Below are 19,987 nucleotides of genomic sequence, written 5' to 3' on the forward strand. Positions count from 1 at the left end.
AATATATAATTATATTGTAGCTATGATATAATATATAATTTGTTTTCCCAAAAAATTAAACAATTTCTAAGATTATTTTTCTTTTATCTATCTAAAAAAAATATACCATTATTATTTCATTATTTGGATTTGTTTGAATAATATTATTCACTTTTTAGGTGGTTCATATTTTTCTCAGTTATGTTATTGTGAATTATATATACCACTGTAAATTTCTTTAAAAAACCTTCTCCTCTCTCCATGTGTGTATGTGTGTTAAAAATACTTAGTATTCTCAAAAGAAAAAATAGTGGGTTAATCCCACATTGGAAAATGAGTGTGAGTAAAAGAGGTTTAAAGCCTGTGTTGTGTATCCAAGAGTTAGGTCATTTTGGATATACACCACTGTAAGTTTCTTTAAAAAACCTTATCCCCTCTCCTCGTGTGTGTGTGTTAAAAATACTTAGTATTCTAAATATATATATATTCCTATTTTTTTAATGTACAACTAAACTGTTTAAGTTTCAAATATATTATTCAAATTTCTCATTTTCTTAAAAGAGATTATCATGATAATAAAAATTTATCACAAAAAAACATTTGATATTACTCAAATAGTTGATAGACACATTCAAATATGTGGAGGAGTGAGATCCCTTAGAAGGTATTGTCCGCTTTAGGTGAAGACCCTCACGGTTTTGTCCCACATCGGGGAACTACGCCTCCCACCCCTGACATATAAGCATTGAGCTTACGAAGGGGTGTACCAATCATGTGAGACAAAATCATGAGTCTCACATGATTGGTACACCCCTTCGTAAGCTCAATGCTTAAATGCCAGGGGTGGGAGGCGTAGTTCCTCGATGTGGGACAAAACCGTGAGGGTCTTCACCCAAAGCGGACTGTACCTTCTAAGGGAGCTCACCCCTCCACAAAATATATAGCCAATATTGTGTTTTGATATAAATTCAAATTCTCACTCCCAAAATAACTAAGTATTATGTCAAACAAAAGTTATAAAAAAGAGAGAGAACTTGTGATGAAAAACTCAAAAAACACACCACCAAATTGTATCAACCCAAAATACTGTTATATAAAAATACAATGATTAATCATTGAATATTCATCAACCTAAAGAAGAGAGAGAGAGAGAGAGAGAGAGAGAGAGAGAGAGAGAGAGAGAGAGAGAGAGAGAGAGAGAGAGAGAGAATAATCACTTTTTTGGGGAGAGAGATAGAAAATAAGATGAGAAGAAGAGTAAAAATAAAAGATATAGTCATAACTCAAACACCAAATTATCCAAATCATGCTATATAATAGAATAATATTATATTCTTATACACAATCTTTATATGCAATGGAATAACATTTAACAATCAAAAAAACAAAAAAGATAACAACTTAACAACAAAAAATCAAATTGCATTAACTCAAAATAAAGTTCTAAAGAACACATAAATTCATCAACCAAAAGTAGAGATACAAAAAACAAAAGATTCACACACAAAAATGTGTGTGAAAGAGAGAGAGGGAGAGTAATAACTTTTTTGTGTGGGAAAATATGTGTAGAATGGGAGAGAGAATAACAAATTTATAGTAATAGGATGGAGGTAAGAAGAACCAAAATAAAAGGAAGAGGAAAGGATAGAAGAAGAGTGACATTAAGGTTGTAGTGGAGAATTGAAATGGTAAACGGAAAGGGGGAAATATTTGAGGAAGTGTAACAGTAAAGTACAAAATTAATAAGAAGAAGAAGAGTCAAAAATAAAAGAGAAATGGTTGGAAATAGGTGGATGATGTGGTTGCTGATGTGGTTCAAAAAAGCTATATATATATATATATATATAGAGAGAGAGAGAGAGAGAGAGAGAGAGAGAGAGAGAGAGAGAGAGAGAGAGAGAGAGAGAGAGAGAGCAAAATGTAAGTTGGCTTACGTCAGGCACAGACTCACTGTTTATACTCACACAATTATTTTTTAAGATGTGAGATGCTTAATCAACCTTAAATACCCTTAACAAGATGGAAAGATTTTTAATGGATGTGTTTGAATTGATTCTAAGTGGAAGTTAATAGTCATAGGTAAGAAGCAGCCTTTAAAAGCTTATATTGAGTTCCTCAGGTTTAGTCCGAGGTAGTGATTACAAATAATTTTCAAGTCTCGAATAGTCCCTCCATTCCTCCAGGGGCTTCTCGGTTTGCACCCGTCAGCTTTCAGCCTTGGTTCTTTACTTCCCGAGGGCATGTAGGCATCCTCGGCATCCTCAAGTGTTGTAGTCTTTCTACACTTGCATAAGGTCACTTGTATTTTCCCGAGGACACTCTATTGGTGCTTTCCGAGGATCGCACTCCTGGCATTGCCCTTAATCTATCGGTCTGTATCCCTAGATCCTCCTCCCCCACAATATATATATATATATATATATATATATATATGAAGAGAAACCCAAAAGGAAAAAACCCTCTAAGGCCTAGACCAAGAAACATAATTCACTATGAAGATAGTTGCAATATATAACAATTACAAAACCTCCGGTTACTATAATGTACTTGTAGCATCCACCTTCTACTACCAAGAGACTACACTAGTTGTTTCACTTCACAATCTCCAAAACTCAAATCGCAACACCAATAACCAATCCAATCTCTGAGACACTCCAAAGTCACTTGAAGATTTGTTTCAAGGTCTCTGTAGTTTCTAGCAATCCAAAACACTTAGGTTGCACTCATTTTTTAGATGGTGATCTCCTCTTAATGATAGGTAAGTTTGGAAAGGGTGAAGATATATGAGGCTAGAAGTGTCAACACTGAATTTTACTTCGGGCTAAACTTCCACTTCCTTTGGAGTATTGGTGAAACATTTTTATGATGTGTGACTTGTGTACGTCACTAGGAGTGATGTGTGTGGATGAGTGTAGCTTTCTGTCATTTTCTTCATTTTAGAGAGTCACCACCAACCATATGAGTTTAATTTTTTTTAAATGTCTGATCGGTGACTAAGTCTAATTAAAATTATTTCCTAATTTAAATAAAAAAAACTCTAAGGGCTCTTAAATCTGAAATAGAAAATAACAGAATGTCTTGAACCAGAAGACATGAACTTGAAAGCTCAATTACATATGGGGAAGGTGTTAGGCGCCTCACAACACGCATCTTTCAATGGTACCTTGTTTTGGGAACATTCATAAAACACAATATTTGAATGGTAACTTAAATATTTAGCAATTGATTTTTTCGGAAAACGTTTAATTTGCAACTTACTTCAATCACATATTTGTTGGAAAAATAAATTTCATTTTGGATTAAATATGACTAATCTCACTCTATAGAATAGCACAACTATCTCAATTTATCAATTTACTCTCTCAAAGCATTTTCCTCATGCAAAAAGACAGGGAGCACATAATGGTCAAATTCTTGATTTTTGGAAATTTTATTTATTTTGAGGAAATTTCGTTTATTTTGGTGAGATTTGGGGTTGGAAACATGATTTCTATGATTTTGGGGGTTTTCTATAATTTTTGAAAGTTTAGGATTTTTCAAAAGTTATAAGGACTTTTTGTAATTTTTGAAAATTCTAGGGTTTTTTTTGCCACTTTTGAAAAAATGAGTCATGTAATTTTGTAAAAAAATTTGGGTCAAAATGTAAATTTGGGAAACATTTTAGGGTTCATGGGTAGTATTGAAAAATCAGATAATCAAAGTTTAATTTCTAAAATTGGAGGGTCTAACTACAATTTTTAAAAATTGGAGGGGTTAAAGTTTAATTTTCAAAAATGTTGGGTCAAAACGTAATTATTGAGGAAATTTATGGGCTAGTGAGCTCTTTTAGTTTGTGAAATAATTTGATTTTGGGTTTGGAATTAGGTTTTATTTTATGAATTTATTTTTGGGTTTGAAGTGGGCCTATTGCATATTAGTATTCAAATGGGTCAGTTAAAATTGATTTTTGGGTTTAGATGGGAAGAGAATCACTCAACGCAACTATGATCTATAGGACCCAACCTTTTTTATAGAGTAAATGATTTGAGGAAAAAAAAAAAAAAAAAAAGAGGAGGGATTTTATTCAATAAAGAACTTTTTGTTCTCTTTTTATCGCTTTTATGTTAACATTGATCACCAAGAAACACCACTAGAGCGACACTTTACCATGAATGATAAATTTTGTTAACAAGAAAAAAACTAATACTGCAAAATCAAGAACTAAATGACATATCATCTGGCAAATCCAGGACTGGAGCAAAGCTAGCATTCCGGAGCCTTCACAAACTGCCTAGAATTTTGTTCTGAACGGCGTTTTTTTATTGTTTCTGCAGCAAGACATTCTGCCCCACACATCAACCATAACACCTTGCACCAGCTTATCTTCAATACAAATCTTCTCTCCGTGCTCTCTTGCATTCCTTTCAGATCATATATGATATAGATGACTCCAACCATGAAAGCCAATTAAGTTGTGTCTGAAACACTGGAACTTGCTTGACAACCACATATATCAAATTCTTCAGCCCTATACATCATAAATAAAATTACTGTGTACAGTAATGTATAGCAAATATCTGCGTAGTTTTAAGATGGATTATAGCTGCCATTTTACCAATTTTACTACCTAGACGCTAGACCTTACAAATTGATTTTGTTAGCTTCTATAAAGAAAATGCTTGCACAAAGAATAACCAAAAAAAAAATCAACTTTGAAAGTTTCCTGTGTAAACCTCCCTCCTTTCCAATTGAATAACTCTTTGCTCATAGCACCAAATGACACAAATCTGGTACCTTTAGAAATTTTGTTGCACAAGCTTTCCAACGGTACCAAGAACACTGAAAATGGAGTTTGGGAAGGCCTCCAACCAAAGGCTAATCATGCCATTCTTTCCAAGTTTAGAAAAATTAGGCCTTATTTCCAATTTGATTAAATCCAATTAAGTAGTATGAGTCAGATTTAATTAAGGGGATCTTTGAATCAGTGGTGTCACATTCACTGCTTCCTCCTATTGCCTTTGTGTATTTGTCGCATTGATGATCCTAGTTCAAAATATGATGCTCAAAATGCCAAGCCCAATTCTATATTTGTTGACAGGAGATGGTGCAGATCAGGCATATGACCTGAATCAGAATTAAATTATATAAATAGTAAATATGAAATGAATTCAAAGGACTAATAAAAAATACAACCTAGTTGTAGTCCATATAAAAATCAGGATTAGTTTTTAAAGTTAATTATTTTAATCGGACTTGGATCTTAGTTAATTGGGCTCAATCTACCTATTTCCAACATTGATCACACTATAAATAAATCTTAATTGGGTCTGATTTGGCCGGTTCTGATCTTCGGCCGACCCATTGACTACCACCAAACTTTTGCTACAAGATGTGTAACTTGTAAATTGCAATAGTCACAATGAAATTATGGTGGAAAAATCAAACCAAGTCAGGTTGGGCCTAAGCAGAAAATTTTTAGGTTGGAAGCACCTATCTTAATCCCACCTAATTTACAATTACCATCTGTACATACAGACCCGATTATCAGCCCCAGTCAAATGTAGATATGCTGTCTCAATTTGTTTTCATTACATGTGACTCAAATACTCCATCGTTCTATTCTAACCTTTTTCAGTAATAGCATTCTCAACAACAAAAATAAATAAAATTCAGTAATAGCATATTCTAATATGTCCATGTGGACTAGTTACAATTAGACTATAACATATGATGGGTAATGATTTTCCCAAATAACTTATTTCATATCATCCATATATATCACTTTTCACGTTTTAAAAGTGGACATCGCATTTTCGCGTTTTAAAATGTGTACATTTGACATGTAATTGTGGATGTATGCAGTGGCGGAGCCAGGAATTTAGGCTGGGGGGGCAAGATTAAAAGACAAGATTTAAAGTAAAAAACTAATCTAAAAAAATTTAAACGTGAATATTAAGAGTATGCAATATACTTGTGAATATTTAAAAGTGACTCAATAACTTGAATGTTTTTAAAAACTCACCTTGAATACTTTTAAAAACTCAACAGAAACTCTAATAGCTTGTTTGAATGGAGGGGGAGTAGAAGGGAGTAGAGTAGAGGGAGGGAAAGTAAGTTAAATTACCTTATTTGAATTTTTTTTTAAGGGAGGAGGGGGAGGGGGAGGGGGAGAGATTTGGAGGGGTTTTAACTACTTCTAACCCCTCATTTTTAATTCCCCCAAATTAGAGAGATTTAGAGGGAGAATAGAGCATAGAAATATTTGACCAAATAAATTACCAAATTTACCTTTACCATATTAACAAAATTACAAACTATGAAAAAACTAATTAATTTTCCTCCCTTATTTAATTTTAAAAACATACAAAAATTTTTATATTTTTTATGGAAGGTGTGCTTTATACTGTATTCTATATACACTGTTTTTTTCAGAGTTCTATTAGTATCAGGCTACTGTGATTCCTATTCCATATAGGCATATAGCATTAGCAGTAGGTTTTTTATTTTTTAATCATTACTAGATGGGACCCATAGTTTTATATTAGAGTTATAATAGTCTCAGAGTTTATTAGTTAAGGTTGTTGAGTTCTGAAACATGTAGCAGTAAATAGAAAAGTTTTTTGTCTTTTGTGTAGAGGGGCAAATAATACATTTCAATGCAATGTACTGTCATAAAAATTTTGGAAGTTCAGGGGGGGCACCTGCCCCCCCCCCCCCCCCCCCCCCCCCCCCCCCTCCCTCCGCCCCTGGATGTATGTGATAAAAGGAGTGTAAAAAATATTTAACAAATACATATATAGTATGACAGTCGCACTGGTTGTAATTTTGTTTACTACTATTCTGGGATAAAAATGTTAGATTTGAGAATAGGACATTACAAATTCTATCTGTATATACAAAGTCTAACAAATTCATGAGTTGGTGTTTAGTGTGACTCTTTGATTGTTTTTGAAGCTTTGAACGGGGCTTGTGAACCTCCCATGGTCATAAGCAATATCATTGACACGGAAGTAGACATAGGATGGAGGATTTTAGAGGTTATCATTGACAGAAGTAGACATAGGATGAGGGATTTAGAGGCTAAAAAGTATACATGTTAGAAGACAAGGCAATTGTCTAGCACATCTCTTGACATAATATGCCAAGAATATTGATGATTACATAACTTGAATAGAGAAAAATCCTACTATCATTAAATTAGTTCTAATTCAAGATGTAATGTTTTTATCTCCTCCTTAATAAAGTTATGATATTCTTATCCAAAAAAAAGTCTAAGAAATTCATTATTACTGTATCAAATACTAGATAAAAATACCCCACTTTCCACGCTAATTAATCCCTCCGTCACAGTTTGTTTGTCCTCTATTTTATTTTGAGATGTCTCAAAATATTGTCTTGTTTCTAAAAATAAAAATCATTAATTTACTAATGTTCCTATTATACCCCTACTTTATTTTCAAAACTATTTGAAAAGTTTGTAAACTTATACATTTTTATAAAGCAAACAAGATAATAAATAATGTTCCCTTAAAAAATTTGATTTTTCAAACAGGACAAACAAATTGGGATGAATGGAGTATAAAATTAAGGTCTGCAACCTAAAAATAAGATTGCTCTTAGCAAATAAAAATAAGATTTAGTATCATAATCATACCATTAAATTGCTTTGTTTTTTTGTGGTAACCTTCTTTTTGTGGTAACCAAGTTTTGACTGACAGTAACTTCCAACTAATACATGCTCTTGTTCACTTGTTGTCCAATAGGGAAAAAATTAACACTAATTTAGAAAGAAAAAAATAGTCTTTTATTAATGTCAAGTCTACCCTTAAAAGTTAAGATGCTCAAACGCTCAAAATCTCAGAATGTTAATGTCAAGTGGGGATATGTTGACAACATTCCTATATGCGAGTCCTCAATGTGCAACTCTAGGCATAGGTTCCTTATTAAAGCATTCTCATTCGGTGCTTCAAAAGCCATAAAAATACAAATTAAAATTAGAGAACCAAATACACAAAACCACCCCCACATTCTTATAAAAAAATCCCATTATTGCAACATTTTTTTTAAATAAAAATTGATAATTTATGTCACAAGAAGATTATTATCATTTGAAAATGGGAATAAAGGTTACAAAAACTAAATATGCTAAATTATTAATCTTGTGTCGTGGACCCAATTTTGTATTGGTTGCTTTTGAAAGAGTCCAAACCTCTACATTAGACTAGCTAACAGTTTATAACTCAAAAATTCATGATTGTTCCATTTTTCATTTTTCAACATATAAATTTAGTGTGCGTTTGTTTGCTCTTTTAGGAGCTGAAAACGCGCATATTAGAAAAAGCTGAAGAAAAATTGCGTTTGGCTCAGCCCAAAACGCAACTTTTTGATAAAAGTTGCGTTTTGAAGTCAGGCAAAAATAGCGTCCAAAACATGAAAAATCCGTTGGGCTCACAAGAAATTAACAAATTACCCTCTATTAAACAACAAATTTAAAATCAAAACAACAACAACAGCAGATCAAAAACAGGAAAAAAAAAAATTAGAACAACAACTCTTTCGGATCAACAGCAGATCAACAACAACAAGAAGAAAATTAGAACAATAGCAGATCAAGACCCTCTAGCGGATCAAGAAGACTGACGAAAAAAAAGGGGGGGGGGGAGAAAGGACGGATCACCTGCCGATCTGTGACCAAACAAGACTATACCTGAAGAATGGGATACAGATTTACTGACCCGGCATCTCTTTCGTTCAATAATGCCTTTGCTTCAAAAGATCAAGAAAAAAAAATAAAAGCCGATCTGACAAATCTAAAATCAGAAACAACAACTAATCAAGAATAAGAAAAAAAAATAGAAAAAGAAGAAGGATGAGTTCTGGAGTTGGTTCCAATCATCCAATCTTCCTAATCCAAGCACTTAAGGGTACGTTCTGGAGTTGGATGAGTTGGGTGAGTTTGGTTCAATTCACTGTGGAACGAACGAAGGAAAAAAAAATTATGGAAAGAAAAGGACTGAGGAAAAAAAAAATTCCTTCGTTCGTTTTGAAGTGCAAAGAGGAAAAAAAAAAGAAGGAGAGCTGTCTGTGGAATGTTCTGGACTGAGGAAGTGGTATGGTAGGAATAAAAGAGGAAAAAAAAGTGTGGGTATGTGTGTGGAGGAGAAAAAAAGAGGGGAAAAAAAGAAAAGAAAAGGAAGGAGAGCCCACGTGTGTGGAGAGAAAAAAAGAGAGAAAAAAAGAAATTATATCACAATATTTTTACAATAAATCTTAAGGTAGGTTATTATTAGCTAATATTGGTGAGAAAAAAATAATTTTTTTAGAAAGAGAAAAAAATAATTTTAATAGCATGTTAAAATTAAAATTAGTATCAATTTTTATCACAATATTTTCACAATACTTTCATAATAAATCTTAAGTAGTAGGTTATTATTAGCTAATATTGGTGAGAAAAAAATAATTTTTTTTAGAAAGAGAAAAATTGATTTAAGTATGATGAAGTAATTGATTTAAGTATAAAACAAACTCACATAAAATAAAAATAAAAATAAAAGAAATAAATTCCCTTATATATACATTGTCTTTTTTGGTAATTTATCCCTCAAACTGCCACTTTTATAAGTGCTAGCCAAACACTTAGCTTTTTCATTATGCACTTTTTAACAGCTTTTACCAAATACTCAGTTTTTTGAAACTCCACTTTTTCATTATGCACTTTTATAAAAAACTGAACCAAACTCACCCTAATACAATATAGGCTTCTAAATAGATTGATAAAGATAAGTACTAACTATTAATAATCTATCAATAAAACTAATATAATTAATTCCAATCCAAGCTAATTTATTTGATAAATAAAACATATCTCTACTAAAATTTGTCCAATACTAATTCAAATAAAGTAGGCAATGTAACATTTTGCATCTAAAAACTAAGAAAAAGGATTTTTAAATTAAGGAAAATATTATAATATATAAAGTTAAATATATATTGTTGAATTAATATTCAAATATTATAAAAATTCCATTCAAATTTTTCGTCTTAAGCCTTATCAAGCCAGTCTTGTGGAGGAGAAATATAATTTTTTAACTAATTAATCATATTATATTTACCGTGTTGTATCCTAATTTTTTCAAGTATATATCACGGTGTCATTGTATCTCATGTCTTTGTCGTTGTCCATGCTTTTTAGTTTAAAAGTAGCAAACATAAGCCAAAACCTTATTGAAGTTCCCTTCATTTATTTTATTTGTTAGGGGGAAAAAAAAATATTGGAAGTAGAGGTTCCTGTATTTTTACTCCAATGACCAATGCCCCAACCCACGCCAAAAACAAGAGATTAATAAGTCATTTTCCATGTAGAAGCCCCGTTGTGTCAAAGTGTTCAAAGTCCTTGTATGTTAAAAAGACTTCATGTGGAGGCAAAGCCAAGAAACACCAACAACCCCCTCTCATATATAATTTTTTCTCTTTTTTTTTTTTTTTTGCTTTTCTCTTCTCTCTCTCTTTCTCAACTTCCCTCCTTCAAACTGAAGCCAAAACACAAACCCACAAAACAAAGACAGCCTCTTCTCAGTTCTCAGTCCAATGTCTCTTTCTCCTTAACAACCCTTCCTGCACACCCTCTAGCTAAAATAAATAAAAGTCCTAAATTTTTGACATCTCTCTAGCCCAAATACTAAGCAAGGTTAGGTAACAGATAGCTACCTTGAACACATATCAAACCCTTACTTCTACAGCATAACCATCACAAGGGTGTTCTTGCAATTCAACTCATATCATCAGCTCCTCTTTCGTTGATTGCCGAAGGAAATAACAAGCCCGCTTCCCTGACCAACAACTTTATACGTCGGGGTTTTTTTTTTTTGGCTTCAGGTGTATGTGTATGTGTCTTTCTTGGTTTTTTGTTTTGGACAAAATGCAGCTTTACATATCTCCAAGTTTGAGGCACATTACAGTGTTTCCGGCCAAAGGGTTTAAAGAATTTATGAAGGTGAAGGTTGGCTCAAGGCGGGTTTCGTATCGAATGCTTTTCTATTCGCTTCTGTTCTTTACATTTCTTCTCCGGTTTGTGTTTGTGTTGACAGCAGTTGACACCATTGATGGAGAAAACAAATGCTCTACCATAGGTACGTACATTCTAAGCCAGTAGCTCACTCGGTTTTGCATAAGCTAAACACTTGCAGCATTGGTATCCTGGTCTTTGAAAAAAGTGTGACAAGAAATCTAAGAGAAGCTAACCAAAATTCAAATTCCAATATTAGTATTAAAACAAAGACAAAGTTAGAACATATAAAGAAAATTAGTTATATTATGGTGTACTATATATTATCCATCTTGGTCTGTTGTGTTATAGGAAGCTCAACCACAATAGATATAGTATAAGATCTGTACTTCTATTGTGGTTTGCTTGTCTATATGGTTTTTTTTTTTTTTTTTTTAAATAATTATTTTATCGGAAGGTTGGTTTATTGTTTATATGTTTATCACTAAAAGACGTCATCATCTAAAGCATGAACAAGTCCCTAGGATTAATGCAGAAGGATGTTTATTCTGCCTAGAAGCTAGCACACCTCGTAACTGACATTTGAGGATATAAAATTTGATAATTTACCCATAAACTGGTATAAAAAATTGGATGATAATCCATTTAGATTAATTATCTATTCAGACATCAGAGTAGTCATTAAATTCCAGTTTAAAGTAAATTAATAATTACCTGATAAATTTGAAAGACTCAAGTGGGGAATTCAAATCTTGTAAATCTCAGTCTCTTGCGTTTTGCCGGGAGATCCAGTTTACGTAGACAGACTTGGCTATAACTGTGAATTATCTAGAATACCCCTATGAAAGTATGATTTAATTTGGTATTCAATAATTCAATGGTTCATTCTTAGTCATTTTGTCCATGACATAATTAATAGGTACAATAACACAGAAACATGTGGTCGGTGAAATTGATTCACCCCAAAAGAAAATAAAATAAAAGTTGTCGGTGATGATGATAAAGATAATTTTTTTTTGGGTGCTGAATATTAACAATATTATTATGTCTAATTTCTACACAGTTACTGATGTAATATTATGTTCTAATTGTATAGGATGCCTGGGAAAACGATTAGGACCAGGTATTTTGGGAAGAAGGTTCGAATCAAATGTAATCTCTGGACCCTTATTTTTGTTGAAAACTGTTCAATTAGTGTTTTTTTTTCTTTCCCAATTATATAATATTCATGCTAATTTGGGTTATTAATTGAAAATAATTTTGGTATTTGAAAGGTCCCAGAAGTGATATACCAAGTACTAGAAGAGCCCATTGGCAAAGATGAATTAAAAGGAAGATCTGATGTTCCTCAATCTTTAGAAGATTTTATGGCTGAGATTAGAAAAGGGAAAACAGACGCAAAGACCTTTGCTTTCAAGCTTAGAGAAATGGTACTGATTTTTTTCATCTCTGTTACACTAGCTCTTTTACTAGTACTAAGAAATTAAATGCTATTCACCATTAAGAAGTGTAGGGGCCATTTGGCAGTGGAAACAAAACTGTTTTTTGTTCTTTCAATTTCACAAAATGTCAATTTCCTGTGTCTTCAAAATCACAAGCCTATTAATCATTACCAGTGGAATCAAAACCAAAAGTTCTCACAAAATTTATGATCATTTCTGAAAATAGTTTTCAAAGTTATACTATTCACATTAATTTTCCACCAATTCAGTCCTTAATTTATGATAACACAGAACACATTCAAGTAATTGACTGTGACTAAGACAGGGTCTCAACTAAAGCTTTTACAAATATCAGGTTACTCTTCTTGAACAAAGAACCCGGACAGCCAAAATCCAGGAGTATTTATATCGCCATGTAGCATCAAGTAGCATACCAAAACAGCTCCACTGCCTTGCACTAAAGCTAGCCAGTGAGCACTCCACCAATGCAGCTGCCCGCCTCCAGCTCCCTTCTGCTGAACTCGTCCCGGCCCTTGTTGACAACTCCTACTTTCACTTCGTCCTCGCTTCAGACAATGTGCTAGCTGCATCTGTTGTTGCAAAATCACTTGTCCGAAACTCATTGAGGCCCCAGAAGGTTGTCCTACATATAATCACGGATAGGAAGACTTACTATCCCATGCAGGCATGGTTCTCACTGCATCCTTTGTCTCCTGCCATAATTGAGGTCAAGGCATTGCACCATTTCGATTGGTTTACAAAAGGAAAGGTCCCCGTTTTGGAGGCAATGGAAAAAGATCAACGTGTGCGATCACAATTTAGAGGCGGGTCATCGGCCATTGTGGCAAATAATACTGAAAAGCCTGTTGTCATTGCAGCAAAGTTACAAGCACTGAGTCCTAAATACAATTCTGTGATGAATCACATTAGAATACATCTACCAGAGGTAAAAAGAAAAATAGTTAGCTACGGCTTAATTATCATTATGAAAGTAGACTCATTGTTTATGAAAGCAAAATTGTCAATGCTTTTTTTCTTTTTTGCAGTTGTTCCCCAGCCTAAACAAGGTGGTTTTCCTGGATGACGACATTGTGATTCAAACAGATCTTTCAGCACTATGGGACATTGATATGAATGGAAAGGTCAACGGAGCAGTCGAAACTTGCACAGGAGAAGATAAGTTTGTAATGTCAAAGCGGCTGAAGAGCTATTTGAACTTCTCCCATCCTTTGATATCGAAGAATTTCAACCCCAATGAATGTGCATGGGCTTATGGCATGAATATTTTTGATCTAGAGGCATGGAGGAAGACCAACATAAGCCTTACATACCATTACTGGGTTGAACAGGTATATCTCCATCATACACTACCTTGGTTTAAGAACAGAAAAAATCAAAGTAAAGTGATGCTATTCAGTTTTCTAACTTTTTCTTTTAATCCTTGTATTTGAAATTTCCAAACAGTTATATTATAAATCATCCCCAACTTTGTTTTCCTCTATGCAGAACTTGAAATCAGACTTGAGTTTGTGGCAACTAGGGACATTACCTCCTGGACTAATTGCTTTCCATGGTCATGTCCAAGTTATCGATCCCTTTTGGCACATGCTGGGGTTGGGTTACCAGGACAATACAAGCTTTTCTGATGCTGAGAGTGCTGGTGTCATCCATTTTAATGGCAGAGCAAAGCCTTGGCTAGAGATAGCATTCCCAACACTCAGGCCATTGTGGGCTAAGTATATCAACTTTTCTGATAAATTCATCAAGAGCTGTCATATTAGGGCATCCTAGGTTGGATTTTGAGAAAAAAAAATGCTTAGCATATTGATAAAAGTATATCTTTCTGTATATGAAAAAGAAATGAGAGTTCTTTGCTGAAAGAAAGATGATAACAGCAACAGCATCCTGTTTTTGTGAACTCTCATTTGTTGTTTGAAGCTCCCTTCTTACTCTTCCTATTTCTTTCTTATTTTTCTGGTCTTCAAAGGTTTCAAATCATAATTTATTTATTCAAAGTTCTTGAAATTTGTATACATATATATTTACACACACAAAAGTATACATATATCCAAGATGCAGGACAGCTCTTTTTGTCTGGCACTTGGACAGAGAAAGAAAGCCTCAATTGTTATTCACCACCCCCCACTCCCCCCCCAAAAAAAGAAAAAAGAAAAAAAGAGCAAAATAAGAAAATGGGCTGCGAAATAAATTCATCAAAGATGTAATCATTTCTGCCATCTCTAATTCAAGACAATCTCAGAGGCTAAATACACCGAGTCTCAAAACATGATCCCATCATTCTATATTCAAAATGCCAATCCAAGTTTTTGTCATATATCATATAACCAGTAGAGCAACCAATATAGCACATACATTGACATATAAAAGTGGTCAGTAAAAGCACAACTGCGTTCATTCAGGCAATTCAACAAACACTACTTAAAGTTCTCAATTCCTAATCATAGATCAAAACAGAGTTATTTAGCTTACTTCTTTCCAGTTACATTAGAAACCAAACCCCTAAAAAACTTTGCAGACTTTGTAATGGGTGAATTGATTGCCATCAAATTATACAGAACATTCTCAACTTCGCCTATCGATGGCCGCGTCTTGAACCTCATAATCACTTTCAATTCTCCTTCTTCTTCAACAAGAATAGTCCATTTCTCACCACTCACAACCCCATCTCTCACACACTTGAAAACCACACCCTTTCTCTTACTCAAAACCCCTCTAACCTCCAACCCCATAAATGAATAAACCACTTCAAATGACCCCACAAACCCACTCAGCTCACCAAAGTTGCTCTCCTCTTCAAACACCCATTTTGGGTTGAAAATCACCACAGGCTTTGGATAAAAACTCTCGGTAACGGTTTTTATAAATGCCAATTGTGAAGCCTCTGGGGCCAAAAAGACTGCCACGTCAGCAGAGTTCAAAATATTGGTATCAGCATTAGTAACTGAAGAGATGTCAATGTTTTCAATTTGGTTGGCTGAGTTCTGAGTTTGGAAGGCTTTAATTGCAGCTTCTGTTAAGGTAAGGTTAGGCCATAGGATTAACAACTTAACAGGAGAGCCTTTTCTTTTAATGGGTAGGTCTTGAAAGACATTGAAAGCTAGTTGGGATAGTGATGCAGACGAGTCATCAATGACCGGTATTTCAATCCGGAACCTGGGTTGCTTTAGTTTCTTGAGTTTACCAACTAGTTTGGGGTTGTTGAGGGGCTTCTCTAAGGTGGTTGAAAGGCAGGTTTTTGCTTGGAGTATGGCTTCTTCTTTTGAGGTGGGTGGGGTGTAAGAGGAGGATAGTGAGGAGTGGATTGATATGGGTTTGTGGTGTAGAGTTGGGGGAAAGAATGAGACATGGGAATGGTGTTGGTGTAGAAGGATTTGGTGTGAATGAAATGGCAGAGACGTCAATGGAGTTTTTGAGTGTGGAAATGGGGTTGATGGCTTGGCAGTTTTAATGGTTTGTAGATGCAGTTTGAGAAGATTGGAAGCCATTTTGAGGCTTGGAACTGAGTAAAGAAGGCTTGGTGGCTTGAAAAGAAACTAGCTTTCAAAAGCTCTAATCTAGATAAGATTTCCTACCAGAGGATACTAGCCTCACAAGATTTGTAACATAGAAGTTGGTCCCGGTTAGTAACTGTCAACATCCTTATCCACTCCATCATTGTAAGATTTTTTGTCATTGTTGCAACCCCTTTTCCAAACAGAATTTTAGGCTCCATGATAACGCCGTCCTAGGAGGTATTAGCTAACCAATGTGCATCCTAAATTCCTAATAGGCTAATATTTTTACATCTGCTCGTCAAGGTTTTTTTTTTTTTAGAAAGATCTGCTCATCAGGTTGATTATTCTGATTCAGTATTTTCCACCATCGAGTTTCAGTGAACCTTTTCCTCGATGAGAAAATCAAATGCAACATTATCACGAGGTTCCATCAAACAGGCAAAAAATAAACAAAGATGGCTAGACAAATTTATTAACATTTACATGGTCATTCCAGCATCAATTCATAATAGTAGTTGCAACGCAAATAAAGTCATCCACCAAATCCAGTTAGACCTTAGAAGACTTCGGCAAAAACTAATACAGGCAATAACAATAACAAAATGAATACACTTGTTTGGGTCAAAATGTAACCCAAATCATCGTAGGTTGCCCAACTTAAGCAACTGGTGGGCGAAGTACATGATCCTGTGAGGTGTCCACTGCAGCAGGTGGCATGAACTGCCACATTGCGACTCCAGGGTAACCAATGATAGGCAACAATTTGTTGCCAGAGGCCTGGCCCTGAGCAGCATATGCAGCAGGGATTGCAGGAGGGGGAGCCAAGTAGCTAGGTTGTGCATTCATGGCTTTCATTTGCTGCTCCAACTTCTCTTTTTCTGCCTTTAGCCTCTGCTTCTCATCTCGGAGCTCATTCTTCTCAGCCTACACAAGGTAAAAAGGAACTTTAATATAATTGGCATTAACTGCCTACATCTTTCCTCATCATCTTTTGGACATACCCCTAGTTTCAAGGTAAATCGTAATGTAAATATGAGTACACCATATAGAATATAAACCTTCAGGCAAGCATTTAATTCTCAAAAATTTTCATTTAACAGGAATTAAAATAAATTTACCTTTAATTCTTTGATCTTCTCCTGGAGATTTGAATTTGAATCCTTCAACTTTTGGGCTTCACCCCGTAACTGAGTCACCATTCTGACGGCGTCAATTAAAATAGCAGCCTTGTCCGTTTTAGGAGGCCTTCCAGGCTCCAGAATAGTGCCCAGTTCCACAAACCTAATCATGTCAAACATAAGAACATGCAAAACACACAGAGAGGGGGTTGAGGAGAAAAGAAACCAAGAGAATACTTGTCATTCAGTCTATCCCTACGCAGCTTCTCCCGAGAAGCTTTGGAGCTAGATGCACAGCATGATTCAGATCTACCCCTGTAGCAGGAAATGCAAGAGATAGGTAAGATAAGATCTAATAACAAACTCTTTGGCTCTATTCTATAGTTTTCAAACAATGTACAATAGTAAATAAAAAAATATTTGACCCATATATTAAACTTCTACCGAATCAATTTTTGGACATATTTTATTTTATTACATTATTTAGCTAAGAAATTTAAATGGAAAAAACATCTTTCTAGACGTTGTGCTAATTTTGATGAAAGGATACTGTAAATTGATTGATTAAGCTAAATTACAATCTGGGCTACCTATTGTTACATCATCTTCACTAAAAACTTGTAATGATGCATAAATCATATATCAGTCACATTAAAGTCCCACTTGCAACACTAAACTGTATGGTATTGGCAGCTTGTGACCATAGGCATGCATTTGACTAACTGAAAAACTCGACAAATTTCATTTAATTACTTAAACTCAGGCTTTTGTAAGACTAGCTATGCATCTATTCATTACAAACAGTTGATGAAAATCCTCTTAAAAACACACAGACATAGGGGAACAAAGTTTAAAAGCCTTCACCAAGGATTAGCAAACACAAGCTTTTGTGAGTAGTATAGAACCTTGTTCCATCCATTTAAACCGAGAAGAGAAGAAAGGAAGTTTTGTACCTCTTCTTTGGGCAAGACTCCTTGACGCCATCTGAATCCCCCAACGAGCCATCAATTTCCACACTAGAAATAGATCATATAATAACACAATAACTATAAGAAGTCAGTAACCATACAGATACCCATTGACAAGGTCCTAAAATAAGATCAACCACATGTTGCAGCTTGCAATTACATACAAATTGATTCTTACTCACTAATTAAATGTTTAACATGACTTCTCAGATTATATAAATAACAGCATATCATTCTTCACAGAAACACAAAGCATTAAAATGAAATCATGTAACCTTATTTGTACTGAACAAGGTATTGTAACTTCCAATAAATTCTGTTAAAACACTATCATCTAAAAGAAAAGGATATCATATCCGTAGTCTCCAGAACTTTGCTGACCAGCCACTGATACTAGTACCAAAAACTTTTCAGAACTCAAGTGAGTACTCTGCATTGCATTGGTATCGAGATAGGAAGGAAAAGAACGGTTTATATGGGTATATTGCTACATCTTCAGAGAATCAGGAGGAAATTGTGATATAATAGTAAACAAATAGCATCTGAGTCACTTAGTAACACCCTAATTTTTCAGTTCTAACTTCTGTCAATCAACAAAAACCAATAAGGTCACATAAACACTAATGAGACACTATATTGAATAAACCCCACCATAATTACAAAACAGCTGATTCCACCCTCCATGGCAATTCAAAGAGTTCCATCTTTGCAATAGCCCCAAAATAACAAAGTTCACATTCTAATAATGATTATAATGCACCCCATCATTTTTCTTTTTTTGATTACAAGATAGAATGCCCCATCACTTAATCCATAGACATATCCCCAAATTTATGGTACAAAAAGGACAATAAAGCTAAGTTTTTCAACATACACACAAAAAGATTTCCCCCCCCCCCAAAAAAAAAAAAAAAAAAAAAGGTAAAATGGGTAACTAGAAATGTACCAATTGGACTCAAATTAATCATGCAGTAACACCCAAAAAAAAAGTCCAGGCACATGCATGATTACAACAATAATTTCAACCAGTACTCATTTATGAGCCCCAAAATACCCAGACAATCAATATAATTAATTTCCCCTTAATAGTAATCAAACCCTGAACCATTTCACATGCACAAGACCAAAATCAAACAAAATTACTAATTGTATTAAACCACAAATTCCAATACAAACCAAGAGAACCCAAAAACAAAGAAAGCCCTAAATTGATAACAAGATACAGAACCCCAATCAAAGAAAATTGGGAAAAACGCCAAAATCGAGAGAGGCAAAGAAGAGCTGAGCAAGTACCTAACACTGGAAGAACCATTCAAAGCCTGTACAGGCCAAGTGAAACCCGGGTTAGGAACAGAGAAATTCGCATCGGGAACAGGGATATCGTCCATCAATCCGTAATCGAAGAGCCAATTGGTGTTGTTTTCTGGGGTCACCATTCTTTTGCCGGAAAAAAAAAAACCCTAAATTTTTTTTTCCGGCTAGGGAATTTGGGTTATCCTCGGAAACAAACAGAGGAAGAGGGTGGTTTGGGCGTGTTTGGAGAGAAAAAAAAGAGAGAGAAAAGCAAATGAGTGTTTTATGTTTTTTTTTTTTTTTTTTGGTAAGTTGCGTGGGTATTTGAGGTTTTCGGGAAAAGTGGGAATGAATATGGAAAGTGTTTGTAGGGAAAATCTCAGAAATGGAAAATGTGAATATGGGGTGATTGGTGGCTGGTGGAGTTGGGAATTTGGGATGGGATGGGATTCGTCATCCTTCACCCAGTAAACTCTTTTTCTTTTCTTTTCCTCAATTTCTTTTTCCTTTTCTTCCCCTTTTTTTTATTTATTTTTTTTTTTTGGGGTTTTTGGGCTTCAATGTTCAAGCCTTTTTTTTTTTTTTTTTTGGCTAGTCCCCACCAATTGGAACGAAAAGAGAAATGTTAGGCTGAAATTTACGGATTCTTTATGCTCTTTATTTAGTCTAAAAATTTATTGAGTACCTA

The 19,987-nt window shown here is 34.4% G+C and overlaps 3 protein-coding genes across 3 annotated transcripts; 1 reads left to right on the plus strand and 2 right to left on the minus strand.

Annotated features, from left to right (window-relative positions):
* The first annotated feature begins 10,514 nt into the window (after window positions 1–10,514).
* Window positions 10,515–14,590, plus strand: LOC115955769 (probable galacturonosyltransferase 12). Its single transcript, XM_031074091.1, has 6 exons — window positions 10,515–11,087; window positions 12,060–12,115; window positions 12,238–12,393; window positions 12,761–13,351; window positions 13,452–13,754; window positions 13,912–14,590. The coding sequence occupies exons 1-6, from the start codon at window positions 10,838–10,840 to the stop codon at window positions 14,194–14,196; spliced, it is 1,641 nt and encodes a 546-aa protein (XP_030929951.1). The 5' UTR covers window positions 10,515–10,837; the 3' UTR covers window positions 14,197–14,590.
* On the minus strand, window positions 14,105–16,141 carry LOC115955770. Its single transcript, XM_031074092.1, has 2 exons — window positions 14,896–16,141; window positions 14,105–14,192 (listed from the first exon to the last, which is right to left on the minus strand). Exons 1-2 carry the CDS (start codon window positions 15,909–15,911, stop codon window positions 14,183–14,185), a joined length of 1,026 nt encoding a protein of 341 aa, XP_030929952.1. The 5' UTR covers window positions 15,912–16,141; the 3' UTR covers window positions 14,105–14,182.
* Window positions 16,142–16,366: 225 nt separating this feature from the next.
* LOC115958156 (transcription factor ILR3) lies at window positions 16,367–19,817 on the minus strand. The gene is made up of 5 exons (XM_031076545.1): window positions 19,300–19,817; window positions 17,992–18,054; window positions 17,276–17,353; window positions 17,039–17,201; window positions 16,367–16,844 (listed from the first exon to the last, which is right to left on the minus strand). Exons 1-5 carry the CDS (start codon window positions 19,440–19,442, stop codon window positions 16,578–16,580), a joined length of 714 nt encoding a protein of 237 aa, XP_030932405.1. The 5' UTR covers window positions 19,443–19,817; the 3' UTR covers window positions 16,367–16,577.
* Between the last annotated feature and the right edge of the window lie 170 nt (window positions 19,818–19,987).

Source organism: Quercus lobata, chromosome 8 (assembly GCF_001633185.2).
Source record: "Quercus lobata isolate SW786 chromosome 8, ValleyOak3.0 Primary Assembly, whole genome shotgun sequence".
Lineage (NCBI taxonomy): Eukaryota > Viridiplantae > Streptophyta > Magnoliopsida > Fagales > Fagaceae > Quercus > Quercus lobata.

Excerpts from the sequence above, each read along its gene's own strand:
- LOC115955769 (XM_031074091.1), top strand. The coding sequence starts at position 10,838 with ATGTGTATGTGTCTTTCTTGGTTTTTTGTTTTGGACAAAATGCAGCTT. Across the intron at positions 12,394-12,760 it reads CTTTCAAGCTTAGAGAAATG|GTTACTCTTCTTGAACAAAG; the intron begins GTACTGATTTTT and ends TACAAATATCAG. Across the intron at positions 13,755-13,911 it reads ACCATTACTGGGTTGAACAG|AACTTGAAATCAGACTTGAG; the intron begins GTATATCTCCAT and ends TCCTCTATGCAG.
- LOC115955770 (XM_031074092.1), bottom strand. The coding sequence starts at position 15,911 with ATGGCTTCCAATCTTCTCAAACTGCATCTACAAACCATTAAAACTGCC.
- LOC115958156 (XM_031076545.1), bottom strand. The coding sequence starts at position 19,442 with ATGGTGACCCCAGAAAACAACACCAATTGGCTCTTCGATTACGGATTG. Across the intron at positions 18,055-19,299 it reads AATGGTTCTTCCAGTGTTAG|TGTGGAAATTGATGGCTCGT; the intron begins GTACTTGCTCAG and ends ATCTATTTCTAG. Across the intron at positions 17,354-17,991 it reads GAGTCTTGCCCAAAGAAGAG|GGGTAGATCTGAATCATGCT; the intron begins GTACAAAACTTC and ends TTCCTGCTACAG.